General features: G+C 32.8%; 1 protein-coding gene and 1 non-coding gene across 2 annotated transcripts; both read right to left on the bottom strand.

Moving 5' to 3' along the window:
* Positions 1–29: 29 nt before the first annotated feature.
* Positions 30–6,616, bottom strand: LOC102584948 (ATP-citrate synthase beta chain protein 2). Its single transcript, XM_006349778.2, has 17 exons — positions 6,487–6,616; positions 4,797–4,916; positions 4,583–4,685; positions 3,783–3,848; positions 3,545–3,668; positions 3,199–3,333; positions 3,016–3,076; positions 2,842–2,918; positions 2,169–2,324; positions 1,873–2,001; positions 1,652–1,784; positions 1,422–1,549; positions 1,219–1,324; positions 1,065–1,141; positions 894–964; positions 444–728; positions 30–340 (listed from the first exon to the last, which is right to left on the bottom strand). The coding sequence occupies exons 2-17, from the start codon at positions 4,894–4,896 to the stop codon at positions 265–267; spliced, it is 1,827 nt and encodes a 608-aa protein (XP_006349840.1). The 5' UTR covers positions 4,897–4,916; positions 6,487–6,616; the 3' UTR covers positions 30–264.
* Positions 6,617–12,886: 6,270 nt separating this feature from the next.
* MIR6023 (microRNA MIR6023) lies at positions 12,887–13,122 on the bottom strand. Its single transcript, NR_127137.1, has one exon. It is a non-coding gene; the product is annotated as a microRNA MIR6023 (primary transcript).
* Between the last annotated feature and the right edge of the window lie 421 nt (positions 13,123–13,543).

Raw genomic sequence — 13,543 nt, 5'->3', positions numbered from 1 at the left:
CCACCCGGATTGGAGCATGTAAAACAATGAATGTGTTTATTCCTTTCATACATTGGAATTGAAGAAAACTCATTTGTGTGAAACAAAAAGAGTTGTCTCTTTTATAACAACTTAAACAAAAATGCTTAAAAAGCACTTAGGAGAATACAAATACAAGTCTAAAAAACATGAAGAATGATCACAACAAAATGGTTAACACAACACTTTGATAAAATGTTGAAGAGCAGGTAAATTTTTGCTTGTTTGTTGCTATTGAAAGCGTTTTCACTTGGTGTAGAGGACGTCTTCCCATGGGTGACGGTATAGAGGCTGTTTCAATCTCTTCTGATCGAACGTGTGTCTGAAATTCAAACAAAAGGTTATGGTTTCAATTGTTTGACATGACTAGATTTCTGTTTAATGTAGATGAATGGTTTAATGGAAGTGTCAGCATTTGAACTTACCCGATAAGACCAATGGAACGTGCCAGCACGAACAGTCCATTGAGGTAACCGATATCTACTATTTCATCAATTTCTGGCTTGGTGAACATTCCACTTCCAGCAAGGAGATCCAAGAAGAGGGAACCAATGGCTCCGTCAACGTTGAGGACTAGGTTGTTTGCCTTTGAGAGTGTGTAGGTTTCAACTTGAACCGCGTATTCCATGTACTTAACTGAAGGGAAATTTTCCCTCGCGTAGAGCTGAAGTAGTTCAACTCTCTTATCTCTGTTGTCACCTCTCTTGATCCTGTCACACGAGTATTAGATGCAACGCATGAGATGCACTCAAAGAGTCACACGAGTTTCCGAGCATGTAATGCTACAATTTCGTTTAGCTTCTCCAACTACCATTTCGGGGAACAAGTATACGATATTAAATGTTACATCTATAATGAAGTACAAGAAACGCTACCTGTGTCCGATTCCTGGCACTCTAATGCCCTTCTTCTTCATACTTTCAACAAATTCATATGGTGTAAGACCCTACAAAAGAAGCATTGCAAACGTTTATTCATCCAAACACTCAAAGGGAGTAGCGGGAACTGTTTCTACTCGACTAGTAGCTTAGATTGTAAGGACTCACCCTGTCATAAGCATCCTTAAAGTATCGGGCAGCATCGTCAACAGCACCACCAAATCGTGGACCAATAGTCAACAACCCTGTCACCCAACCAAATTATTCCAATTCCAATTGAATGATAACCCGATAACTACCTTAAAAATAAAGTATGACATACCAGATACAAGACATGACACTAAGTCTTTTCCAGCCCTGGCAGTTACGATGGTGTTGTGAGCACCAGAGACGCAGGGACCATGGTCAGCACACAACAGAGTGCAAATCTGCCAAGTCGAACCAACCACAAGAAAACGGATGTTTAGAAACAGAACGGCGAGGGGGAGACCATGTAGTCCAATATATGCAAATTTTATGATTTACCTCAATAAAACGTGTACAATAACGGGGGAGACTGCGTTTGAACCACAACAGAGAAATGACATCACCGACACCTAATCCTTGCTCCACAATAGATGACATGGGTACACCAGCATAGCATGGCTCTTCACCTATAAATAAGAAATGGAAGAATCAGCATTGGTTTAGACTCTTATTCAGCCACCGAAAGAAGCAAAACGACCCAATGATAATTAGTCAATGTCAGTCCATACCTCTATCATCAGATATGGTGGAAATAATATGTGTTGGGGCCCGAACTTTCCCGCTCTTAATTGCAGTGTTGAGATCCTCAGGAATTTGTGGAGGCGTTATTTCCTTTACAGGAGTTGTTTTGCCTTCCGAAACCTATCAAAATGATCAGGTAAACCCATTAAAACTAAGGCCAAGTGGAAGAATTATTATTATTGAGTGTGCTCAATATCAAGAGACTTACCAGCTTTTCAAATGCTTCTTTGATTGCTCCTTCAAAAGCTTCATACGAAGTGGGAACCGTAGCCCCAGCATCACTGAGAGCTTGATTCTTAGCTTGTGCAGACTCCATTTCACCACCACTCTTTGCACCCTATTAAGAGAGTCTCGAGCAAAGTTAGATTTAGGCGGAAAACTGTTTCACCAAATCAGAGCTCAATACATCTTTTTCTTTTCAAGAATTTAATCAGCTCTTAATACTTAAGAGAGACATTAATCTGCATTTCACGAGAAATGAGGGAATGAAAGGAGATAGCTCACCGCATGTCCAAACTGTACTTCCGACTTAAAGAGTGTAGCACAAGTTCCGCTGACCCAGGCAACAACAGGCTTGTTGATTTTCCCTTGTTTCAGGGCTTCAACTAAGGAATACTCATCTCGTCCACCAAGTTCCCCAAGTACAACAATCATTTTGACCTAAAGTTTACCAAAGCATAAGAAAAAAAAAAGATCAAATTGTGCAAAATGGCAAAATATATAGTTGATCATGCCCCATTAAGCTTTCAAGTCCTATAAGAATAGTGGAATAAAATGAGACAATCGTATTGTCTAGAAACGAGAAGTTTTGGCAACGGTTTCTCTTTTATTCTATCTTTTTGTTTCTCTTTGTTGTTTGTAATTCCTACTTGTATTCTTCTTAGATAAACTATTGCAGCTTGGTAGGAAAAACCTTGAGTTGTTCATGTATCTTTGTTTGGACATCTACATATCTCACACAATAACGGAAAATTCTCCGTTCACAAGACTAGCATGTCTTAAAAAGCTTCGGATTGTTACAAGTATGCTTAACTGTGATAAAGCTATAAAACTAGCACTTCACCATGCACACACACAGATGTCACTTGAAGAATTATTAGCAACATGGCTACAGAAGAACTAAGTGCCAAGCATTTTACAAAAATCTCTTGCATGGATTTCACTTCAAATCAATTACCTGTGGAATATTGTTGAAGCGCAAAACATGATCAGAAAGGGTAGAGCCAGGAAAGACATCCCCACCAATTGCAATTCCTGCGCAGACCAAAAAATCACTCAATATTATTTTTTAAAATATGAATAAATATAAAAATGTTCTAAAAGCATAGATTCAGGATTTAGAATGTCCAACCTTCATAAACTCCATCAGTCACACGGGCAATTGTGTTGTACAGTTCATTAGACATACCACCCTATATATTAAGATAAAACTCAGTACTCATGAAGCCACAAAACGTTGTCGTGCTGTTTTGAAACTCCAGCAAGAGTAGATGAGTTAAGGGAAAAAGATGAAAGACTTGCTATGATTACTCACAGATTTGGAGACAAATCCCACAGATCCAGGCCTGTAAAGCTTGCACTGAATAATGTTATCAATTGTTCCAGCAGTATCACCAATCTTAAAAGCTCCGGCTTGAATCCCTCCGACAGTAGCTGGACCGATAACCACCTGAAAAACAAAGTGCATATAATAAGTCATAAAGTTTGATAACTTCTAAATATGAAACTCAAGTGACATTAGGTAATGACTGAAATAACACTTTATGAACTCTTTCTCCGCCTGACCGAGTATCTTACATCTTCAAGAACACACACGAAAAAAGAAAAAGAAAGATGCTAATACTGAAGGAAACAACAGGAATGATGTAACACTGTTATACCTTATTATTTGCCTTTGCAAAACCAATAAGCTGCTTGGTGTCCGACTCAGGAACTCCTTCAGCTATTATAGCCACAACTCTGATGGTTGGCTGTTTCAGAGCGGACATGGAGGAAGCAGCAGCACTGCAATTAAGGAAAAGATCAGATATAAGAGCAAATCGTTTTTAGTTTAAGATTTTTTTTCCAGGAAAACAAAGAAGAAAAGAACAAACTAGGAGGATGTATGATAGTACCAACCTTCTGAAAGAAGCAAAGTTGATGAAAACATCAGCTGTTGGATGAGCAGCACAGGCAGCTTCAACACTGTAGGTTGAGTAACAATTGCGAATAAGTATCAAAATTAAAGACTCCACAACCAAGGTCCGTAAAGAAGGCAAAGTTAATTCATACTCCTTACCTTTCAATTTATTTATCTTACTTTCCTTTTTAGTCCATTTCAAAAAGTATGTCATGTTCTTTTATTGAAAACTCTTTAACTTCTACTTTCCACATTCATGTTTAACACTATAAGATTAAAGGACATTTTGGTACATTCTACATGTCTTTAGTTTAAGACCACAAGAATCAATATTCTTTTTTTACTTTCTTAAACTCCGTACCAAGTCAAAACTAGACAAACAAATTGAAACGGAGGGAGTATACACTATAAGTATGTTTTCTTTGGTGGTTGGTAAATAGCCTAGAATTATGGCTATCCATTTATCTTAAGTGGTTCAAATTGAAAAAACTAAGGCACAAGTCCATCAATATGTGTGCTTATATTGAACACCTTTCAAACGATATAAAGTGGAACCAAACGTTAGAAAGTCACATGATCTCATAGAGATATTTTGAAACCACGATTGCAAGAGATTTTGAGCAAAATATTTTAGACCTATCGAAACTAATGGGAGAGGACCACACTGAAAATGACTACCAAATCAGGTCCTTTAGGATATCAGAATGAAAAATAAAAAGCACACGTGTCATGGAAATACAACCAATAGAAGAAAACAAATATAATTGAAACAAGCAAGTAAAGGATGAACTCAACGCACGTAGAATGTACTGGGATTGCAATTTCCTCCTGACCAAAGAAGAGTTTCTGGAATCCCTCGGAACCAGGATTGATAATTCCAGCAACAGAAGGTGTTTCTCTCCCTGTAAGTTCAAAACAAAATTGTAAAATGTGAATGAAATACCTTAAGACAACAAATATTGTAAGCACATTTATTTTCTAGAAAAATGAATGAGTGGAAATGTAATACACACCACAAAGGAAATCAAAGTCGAGCATCCGTTGGATAGGAAGCTGCTTGTAGTTGTAGAACAAGGCTTGTGTAGTTTTGGAGAAAAGTTGTCCAGTCGCCATTCTGCTGATTTAATCGAAACCTGCGGAAAAGTTACAATATCAGGACAACCATCAAAGCTTAATTCCATCAAAATGAAGTTATTCATAAAAGAGGAATGCCCCATGACTTTTAGCCAAACCGCCAAAACAATATCTCAACAGGCGGATATGGATCTGAAAGTGACATATATGTGCCAAAAATAGCTAAAATTTCGACAAAAACGAAGTTCATGAACCTATAATTGTGAATGTGAAAGGAATTCAATGATGACTGATGAGATACATAAACATTGAATACATCAAATACAAATCACGGATCCACCTCTTTTCGGGGCATCTTTCCTTATCAAGGAACAGACCAAGTTATCCACCTAAAACCACCATTTCTAAACGCATACAAACACCACGAGAAAAATATGTTACTATATAACAAGATGATCCTTTAGAGGTTTCTCTAAATTGACCTTTAACAAATGAAAACAAACCAGAACAAGGCTACATCACCCCCTGAGATCAATTAAACCAGAGATTAACCTACAAACCGGCTTGTGATAGAGAAAATCAGAACTAAGTATAACTGATACGAAAGTGAACTCAATGTGCTTAAGATGAATCATTGATTGAATGAGGAAAAGCTAACAAGCAATGAGAAAGGTGAGTGCAAATGATGATTCAAAATCACATGTTATACAAAAAAACTCGTAAAAAGATCAGATCTTTAACACGTAACCAAATCAAAGAACACCTTCATTCTCCCAAAAAGACTGCAACTTTGAATTGACCATTAAAGCAGATCTTTCTTAGATCAAATGTTTATACAACAAAACAAAGCATGTCACCTCAGAAACATCAAAAACAGACCAAACAAAAGATAAATTTGGCAACTCCAGCAGTTTTACACTAACAGACAGAAATCCAAATTGCCAATCCAACAGTAAAATCACAAAATTGAACCAAAAACCTTTTGGATCAACAGAAAGGTTCCCAAAATTGAGAATTCGACAGTAAAGCGACAAAATTCCAGATCCCATACTCAAAAAGGAACAACAAGGATTCAAAAAAGACAAACTTTTTAGGAAACAAAATACTAGTATTCAAAAAAATGTACCTCCTAACAAGAACCCCAGATCCCATACTCAACAAAACACAGCAAAGATTCAAAAAAGAGAAATTTTTTTAGCAAACAAAATACTAGTATTCAAAAAATGTACCTCCTAACAGGAACCCCAGATCCCATACTCAACAAAACACATAAAAGATGCAAAAAAGAGAAACTTTTTAGCAAAAAAAATTACTAGTATTCAAAAAATGTACCTCCAAACAGGAACCCCAGATCCCAAACTCAATAAAACACAGCAAAGATTCAAAAAAAAGAGAAACTTTTTAAGAAACAAAATACTAGTAATTCACAAAATGCATCATCTAACAACAACCCAAAATCAAGAATTCAACCATAAAACAACACAACCCCATATCCCAATTCCAATTAAAAGCCATCAAACCCAAATCAAACAATAAAAAGACAACCCCAGATCACAAAACTCAAAAAATAACATCAAGAATCTAATAAAAATTGGAACTTTTCAAGGAAACAAAATGCTAGAAATGTACCAAGTATGTATTTGTTCTTGATTGATGAAAAAAATGATCTTTTGTCCCCTGTAAGTAGAGTTGAGGTGAGTGAAATAGTTAGGTGGTTGGTGAGTGGTGGTAGAATGTTAGATGGGTGAGTGTGTATATATATATATTTATATATATGAATTGTACAGAGAGAGAAACAAGAGGGAGAGAGCAGCCAGCCTTGAAACTTGAAAGACACAGAAATGATTCACGTGCGTCAAGTTTGTTAGACGTCCGTTTGATTTTCGGATTAAATTATTTTTAGACAATTATATTTCTAGAACTAATTTATCCCACCTCTCACGGGAAATAAAATAATCTCAAATTTGATGGAATAATCGGGATTAAGGTTGAGAAATTTATCTTAGGATAAATTTATATCATCTTAATCATGAGATATCTCGGGTGTCAAACGACCTCTAAGGTTCGCGCTTAATTCTTTTCTATGATTACTTAATGAGTTTGAACAGATCTGAGTGATTAACGAGTTATAACAAAGTGTTAATAATATTATTAATAATATGTAAAGATGACATTATATTCGGTGTGGAGCCGATGCATTGATTACGAGTTCCAATGAACATAATAACTTTGATTCAAATTCGGAATTTGTTGTGAGAAATTCATTGAATATGTACAAATTATTAGTTTTGTTTTCAATAACTCGAAAAAATTAAAACTATGAACACGTAAACTTTAAATTCTTACTTAGCATTTGATTCCACTACTTCATTCACTTTTATTGTTAATCATTTATCAATTATTACAGACACCACAATAGTCGGTCACTACAATCTATCAACGTCCTTAACTATCATTTGCAATCATCATCATCAACTATCATAACCAGAATAACGATCAATTACTATCAACGATCTCTATTATCATTCATCACTATAAATTAACAATCGCCATGAAAGTTAAACTGTTTAATTTGATGTAAGCATCAGATATGAATAGATAAACCTTTTTCACGAATTGTTCTTTTATACTATCAAAATTAGAAGACATAGAAAAGAGCATCGAGAAGTGTGATAGATAGATGAGATCCCTTTATCTTATTAGAGGTTTAGAGTTCAAATGCTAAACGTTTTGTCATATTAATTTCATGTGGTATTAGTGCGAATATAAATTAATCAATTTTAAATATTTTATCATATTAACACGATATTGAATAATTATGTTTGTTATACATCCTAACATAACTTGAAATTTTCAAGCCCATAAATATTTACTTCTTATAGATTGATGAACATCTATAAGGCAAAAAAAAATTGAATTGTCTGAAGAAAATATTATAAATTCTGCCATTGAAATAAAATCGAATTTTAATCCACTATAAAATATGATTTTTTTTAATTCAACAATTGGTTATGGATATTCATTCTTGGCTGCTACCAATATTGAATACACCTAATGTTAGGAGCTAATTTGTTAGATCTATGCTTAGAGTTTAATCAAAGTAAAACATAGAGTAAACAAAAGGTAAGAAAATTATATAATTTAAAAAGTAGGCAAAAATAAAAAATAAGAACACCATAAGTGAAAAGGACAAATTTAATTTAATGAAGTTGAAAATAATATCACTTTCTAGTCATAATTGATCAAATGAGAGAAATTTGTCAGTAAAATAATGCCACACCATCCAAGTACCAAAAAGACATTTTTCAAAGGAATAATTGAATTTTTTTATTCCCTAAATAAGTAGTTAATTATAGTTTTAGTTCTTGTGATTTTTAACAATTTATTCAACTTTTAATAATTATTATTATTATTATTTTTTTACCCTCCCTAGGAGCTCCCACCCCTTTTGCTCCCTTGATGACTCGAACTCGCAACCTTCGGATTAGAAATGAGGGGTGCTTACCATCCGAGCAACTCCCTCTCGTCTTTTAATAATTAAATTTTGTTTTAGTATTTTAGTATAAATAAGTATACACTTTGTCTGGTTGAAGAACTTTCACCGTATACGCTTTATTTATACTAGTTTCTGGATACGTGCATTGCATATGTGTTCTATGAGAATTTTCATAGATTTGTTGGAATAATTAAAATATTATGAAAACATGTAGTGAGTAATAAAATGCAATTTTAATTACTAATATATCTTTAAAATATGGCAAAAAGTACCAAATAAGGAGTGTATTTTAATGTTTAAAATCAAGTTCTTTTAAGCAACCAACGGTAAGTTTTGAATTTTGGTTAGTAGATAGCAAACTTTCAATAAAGCCACAAATGACTAATCAATCAGAAATTCATAGAAAATTTAAATTTAAAAAGTCTAATAGATAGAAAACACAAAAAAAATAATACAATGTACTCTTTCTTAAGACTTTAATCATACAATATAGATGTAAACTGAAAAATACAAAAATAGTACATAATTTTTCGAGTTCTTGTCGACTCCTTCTATCATAACCAATCAAAATTCAGGATCAATCCTTCTTTGTCGAGTCAAACTAAAGAATGAATCAATAGGACAAAAATGATATAAATGTTTCACTACTTTAACTATAGAATAAAAAGGATACCTAAGGATCTCATGAAACAAAGAAGATGATTTATATAAATAAAATTTGAGGAATATCAAAAGTTATCTTAAAATCTTAAATTAAATATTTATAGGTTGTGAATATGAAAAGTATAAGATTTATAGATATAAATATATATTAATAGTAGCAATTGAATATGTAATTAGATATGAGATATAAAGGTGGATATTTAAAGCAAATAAAAGAGAAAAATAATAAATAAATGAAAGGGTATAAGTTTCATAAAACCAAAACTAAAAAAATAACAAATATATAATATAAAAAAATTGAAAAAATATTCAAATGTGTTAATAAAGCTTAAGAAATTTCAGGAAGAAAATAAAAATATGTATGCAATAACCATCATAAATGTATGTGACTACCATTGGGTATGCAATAATTGAGAAATATGCAGGCAAGAAATGTGGGTTTGGTTATTAAAATTTAGTAGGTTGTAGTTATTAGAAAATGTTCTATTAATGAAGCAAAGAAATGAGGAGGTTTAGGTTATTAGAATTTTGGGGTAGTAGTTATTTGACTTATTTCTAAGTATTAATGCAACCAAGAAATGAGGGGTTTTGGTTATTGGGATTTAGAGCTTGCCTATATTCCAACGTGTAAAGTTATCTAAATTTGTAATTCATTTAATGCATAAAGATGAATGAGTGGTACTTCGTGAAAACATTAATGTCTTTCTAATTCACCATCCTTTACTATGATGTGGAGGTTATGAAAATGAAAAGGTGCGAATTATGGAGTTAATCTTTTAAATAAAGTAATTAGAAATAAGAAATATTTTAAAGTAGATTATTAAATGCCTAATATATATATATATATATATATATATATATATATATATATATATATATATATATATATATATATATATATATATATATATATATATATATATATATATATATATATATATATATATATATATATATATATATATATATATTAGGAATAAAATGGTATTTCAACTTTTAACTTTTTTTATTCCCACTTTTAGTAATATATATATATATATATATATATATATATGATTCTTTTTATTTTAATTACCAAAAGAGAAAAATATTGTTATCATCAAATTAACAACACAAATTTATCATAACATATAAATAATTAAATAATAAAATGACAAATTTATGAAGATTCACTAACAAATGAGTCAATAGTTCATATATCAATTAATCAAAAGGTTAAATATTACACTTACTCAAATATCATGAGAACCAAAATATTAACTTTATTAATAACTAAAGAAAAGAATAGTAGTTATTAACCTTTTTAAAATGTTCCACTTTCTTTGTTATAAAATACTTAATTAAAATAAAATACAATATAGACACACTAAACTTTGCTACTACTTGCTATTGTTGAAAAGCCTCCACAAATAATGTCAAAACTTTTAGCCATCACTTATGAATTATCTTTCTTTATTAGTCATTTAGTCAAATTCTTACTACAAAAGTCCAATCAAAGAACTTACAACCTTAAAAAATCCTAAAAATTACGGTGTGGTGAGACTATTCCATCCTTAATCAGAGCTCTTGGGTTTGAGTAGGTATGGAGAAAATCCGCATGACCCTCGAAAAGGGTCATATAGTGCTTGATCCTAATTTAGTCGGCGCTCTAAGGTAGACTCCAAACACCAAGTGGAAAACCTATAAAAAATAAATTCTTGCAATTTATACAAAACCCCTGCAAGGTATTTTTTTTCGTTGCACCAAATAAGTGTTTGCTTCGATTATCGTATTGTATATTATTGATACTGTTTTTTCGTTATGTTTAACATGATTGCTTCTATATTGTATTTCCTTTTTCATTTACTTGATTTTATTGTCATTTACGTAAGCAATTATTTATCCGAAACAATTTTTTTATTATTACGAGATAAAAATAAAGCTACATATACACCACCCTCTCTGAATTCCGAACCCTGATATGTTGCTATTGCACCAAATAATAAGTCCATCATCTAATTAATTATTTTGTTTTAGAAAAGAAAAACACAGCCAGCCAGCAACAAAAACGTGACATTGTCACTCAAATAATGTTATTTTTTTCCATTTCAAGTGCAGGCTAACGGTCTTGTCACATATATCAAGGTTTCGGATTCAAGTTTGAAATCGTCTTTAATAGAATTTTTTTATAAAAAAATAGGATTTTCCGATGCACATGTCTTTAATAGGAAGCATTATTCTTCTTAAAATATAATATTTTGATGTTAATTTTAATTAATCGAACTCCAAAATAGATACCAAACATCAATCGTAAACCAATATTTATGTTCTTTTGAATTAAGAGCATCTTAAACCTGCGGCAAATCATAATGTTTTTTTTTTTTTAATTTCAAGTGCAGGCTATCGTTGTTGTCATATATATCAATGTTTTGGATTCGAGTCTAAAATCGTCCTTAATAGAAAGTATTTTACAAGACTTTTCAACCTAAATGTCTTTAATAGAAATCATTTTATTTCTTAAAATAGGACTTTTCGATGCGTATATCTTTAACTGGAAGCATTAATAGGATTTTTTGATGTGAATTTGAATTAGTTAGACTCCAAAATGAATATCAAACATGAACGTAAAACTAATAGTTATTTTATTTTGAATTAAGAGCATCTTAAAGCTGCAGCAAATCATAGAAAAGAAAAACAAAAAACAAGCAAGCAATTAGCAACCTCATATGACCATATCATATATATTATTATTATTATATAATATCCACTGAAGTTGCAGATAAATAATTAAAAAAATTTCAATAGCCATCACTTATTTTTTTATTACCCTATTATTAAGTAGTTTTCATGATTTATGTGTTATTGTGTTTGTCTTTTGGGCAAACAGCAGTCCATCCTTGACTGATTGTTGAACTTCTTAATTTTATTATTATTTGGCACTTCAGATTCGCACCGCATAAAGTCCATTCGAGAAAAACGCTACAATCAATATAACAAGACCTTTCCTTACATATTTTTTCCGCTTGCTTTGTAGTACGAGCATCATACAGAGTCGTGCTCCTTTAATATGATGAGAAGGAGGTCGTTAATATATAAGAAATGATTTTCATTACTTTACAAACTTGCTTTTAGTTGTACATATCTGTTTTACGAGAAATCTTCATTTTTACAGATGAGAGATCTGAAAAAGTTATTTTCTTCTGTTCAATTCGTAAATGTGACATAAGAAATCATTTCCTCTATTGAATGTAGGACATTAGTACATAATTTCAAACATTATTTTGTCCATGTAATACAATGCTAGAGTTCATACACCGGCTGGAAGAGGGTGCTATTAGACTCAATCGCCCCTGCAACTGAGGTCACGTTCAATCACATACCCCCACATCTTATCGCGTTTTACTCCATCCCATAGACATCAATCTCTGCTCATATTCCATGGATTGTCTTTGGATAAGATTGTTGATCGTAGTAATCACAAACACTTGATGAGGGACCTACAATAAGCACGGTCATCTAGTATTTATGATTACTATAGTAAACAATCTTACCCAAAAACAGTCTCATGGAATATGAGCAGAGATTGTTGCTTATGGGATGGAGTTAAATGCGATGAGACGTCGGGCCAAGTGATTGAACTTGACATCAGTTGTAGCCTGTGGGGATGATGATGGATTCCAATAGCACCCTCTTCGAGCTCTCTCATCTTCAAAGGCTCTACCTTTCTTGGAATAACTTACCCAATTCTTACACCTCAGACGATAGATGACTTCATCTGTATTCTAATAAGAAGTGTGGTTGGAAGAGGGTGATATTCGACTCAATCGTCCCTGCAACTGAGGTCACGTTCAATCACATGCCCCAACGTCTTATTACATTCACTCCATCCCATAGACACCAATCTCGGCTCATATTCCATGACTTGTCTTTGGATAAGATTCCTGACTGTAGTAATCACAAACACTCGATGAGGGACCTACCGTAAGCATTCTCTTGAATTTTAGAAGGGAAATGCTTTGATCAGAAATTATTGTCCAAAAGAGCACGGTCATCTAGTATTTGTGATTACTATGGTAAAAAATCTTATCCAAAAACACTTTCATGGAATATGATCAGAGATTACTGCTTATGGGATGGAGTTAAATGTGACAAGACGTCGGGCCAAGTGATCGAACTTGACATCAGTTGTAGCTAGTGGGGACGATGATTGATTGCAAAAGCACCCTCTTCCAGCTCTCTCATCTCCAAAGGCTCGACCTTTCTTGAAATAACTTATCCAATTCTCACATCTCGGACTATAGATGACTTTAACTGTATTCTACTAAGAAATGTGGCACTTGCTGATCATGAATCAATCCACAAATTATGCCTTCGGCTTTGCTAGAACTGCAGTTTGTTAACTCACACATCGTAGGCTAGAGTCCATGTAATCTGTGTGATATACAGATCTATTTGCCGCCTTCGCGTCAAGAATTTCCTAAAAAAGACATGACCACATGAGCCAAAACTTAGTTAGAGATGGTACAAATAAAGAGGAAAACAATTTAC

The sequence above is a fragment of the Solanum tuberosum genome, unplaced genomic scaffold (genome assembly GCF_000226075.1).
Source record: "Solanum tuberosum cultivar DM 1-3 516 R44 unplaced genomic scaffold, SolTub_3.0 scf00114, whole genome shotgun sequence".
Lineage (NCBI taxonomy): Eukaryota > Viridiplantae > Streptophyta > Magnoliopsida > Solanales > Solanaceae > Solanum > Solanum tuberosum.
This window is presented reverse-complemented; position numbering and strand designations above follow the sequence as displayed.

Coding starts and splice junctions, on each gene's coding strand:
- LOC102584948 (XM_006349778.2), bottom strand. CDS start 4,896: ATGGCGACTGGACAACTTTTCTCCAAAACTACACAAGCCTTGTTCTAC. Junction 3,334..3,544: donor TTGCAAAGGCAAATAATAAG/GTATAACAGTGT, acceptor TTTGTTTTTCAG/GTGGTTATCGGTCCAGCTAC. Junction 965..1,064: donor TTAAGGATGCTTATGACAGG/GTGAGTCCTTAC, acceptor CTTCTTTTGTAG/GGTCTTACACCATATGAATT.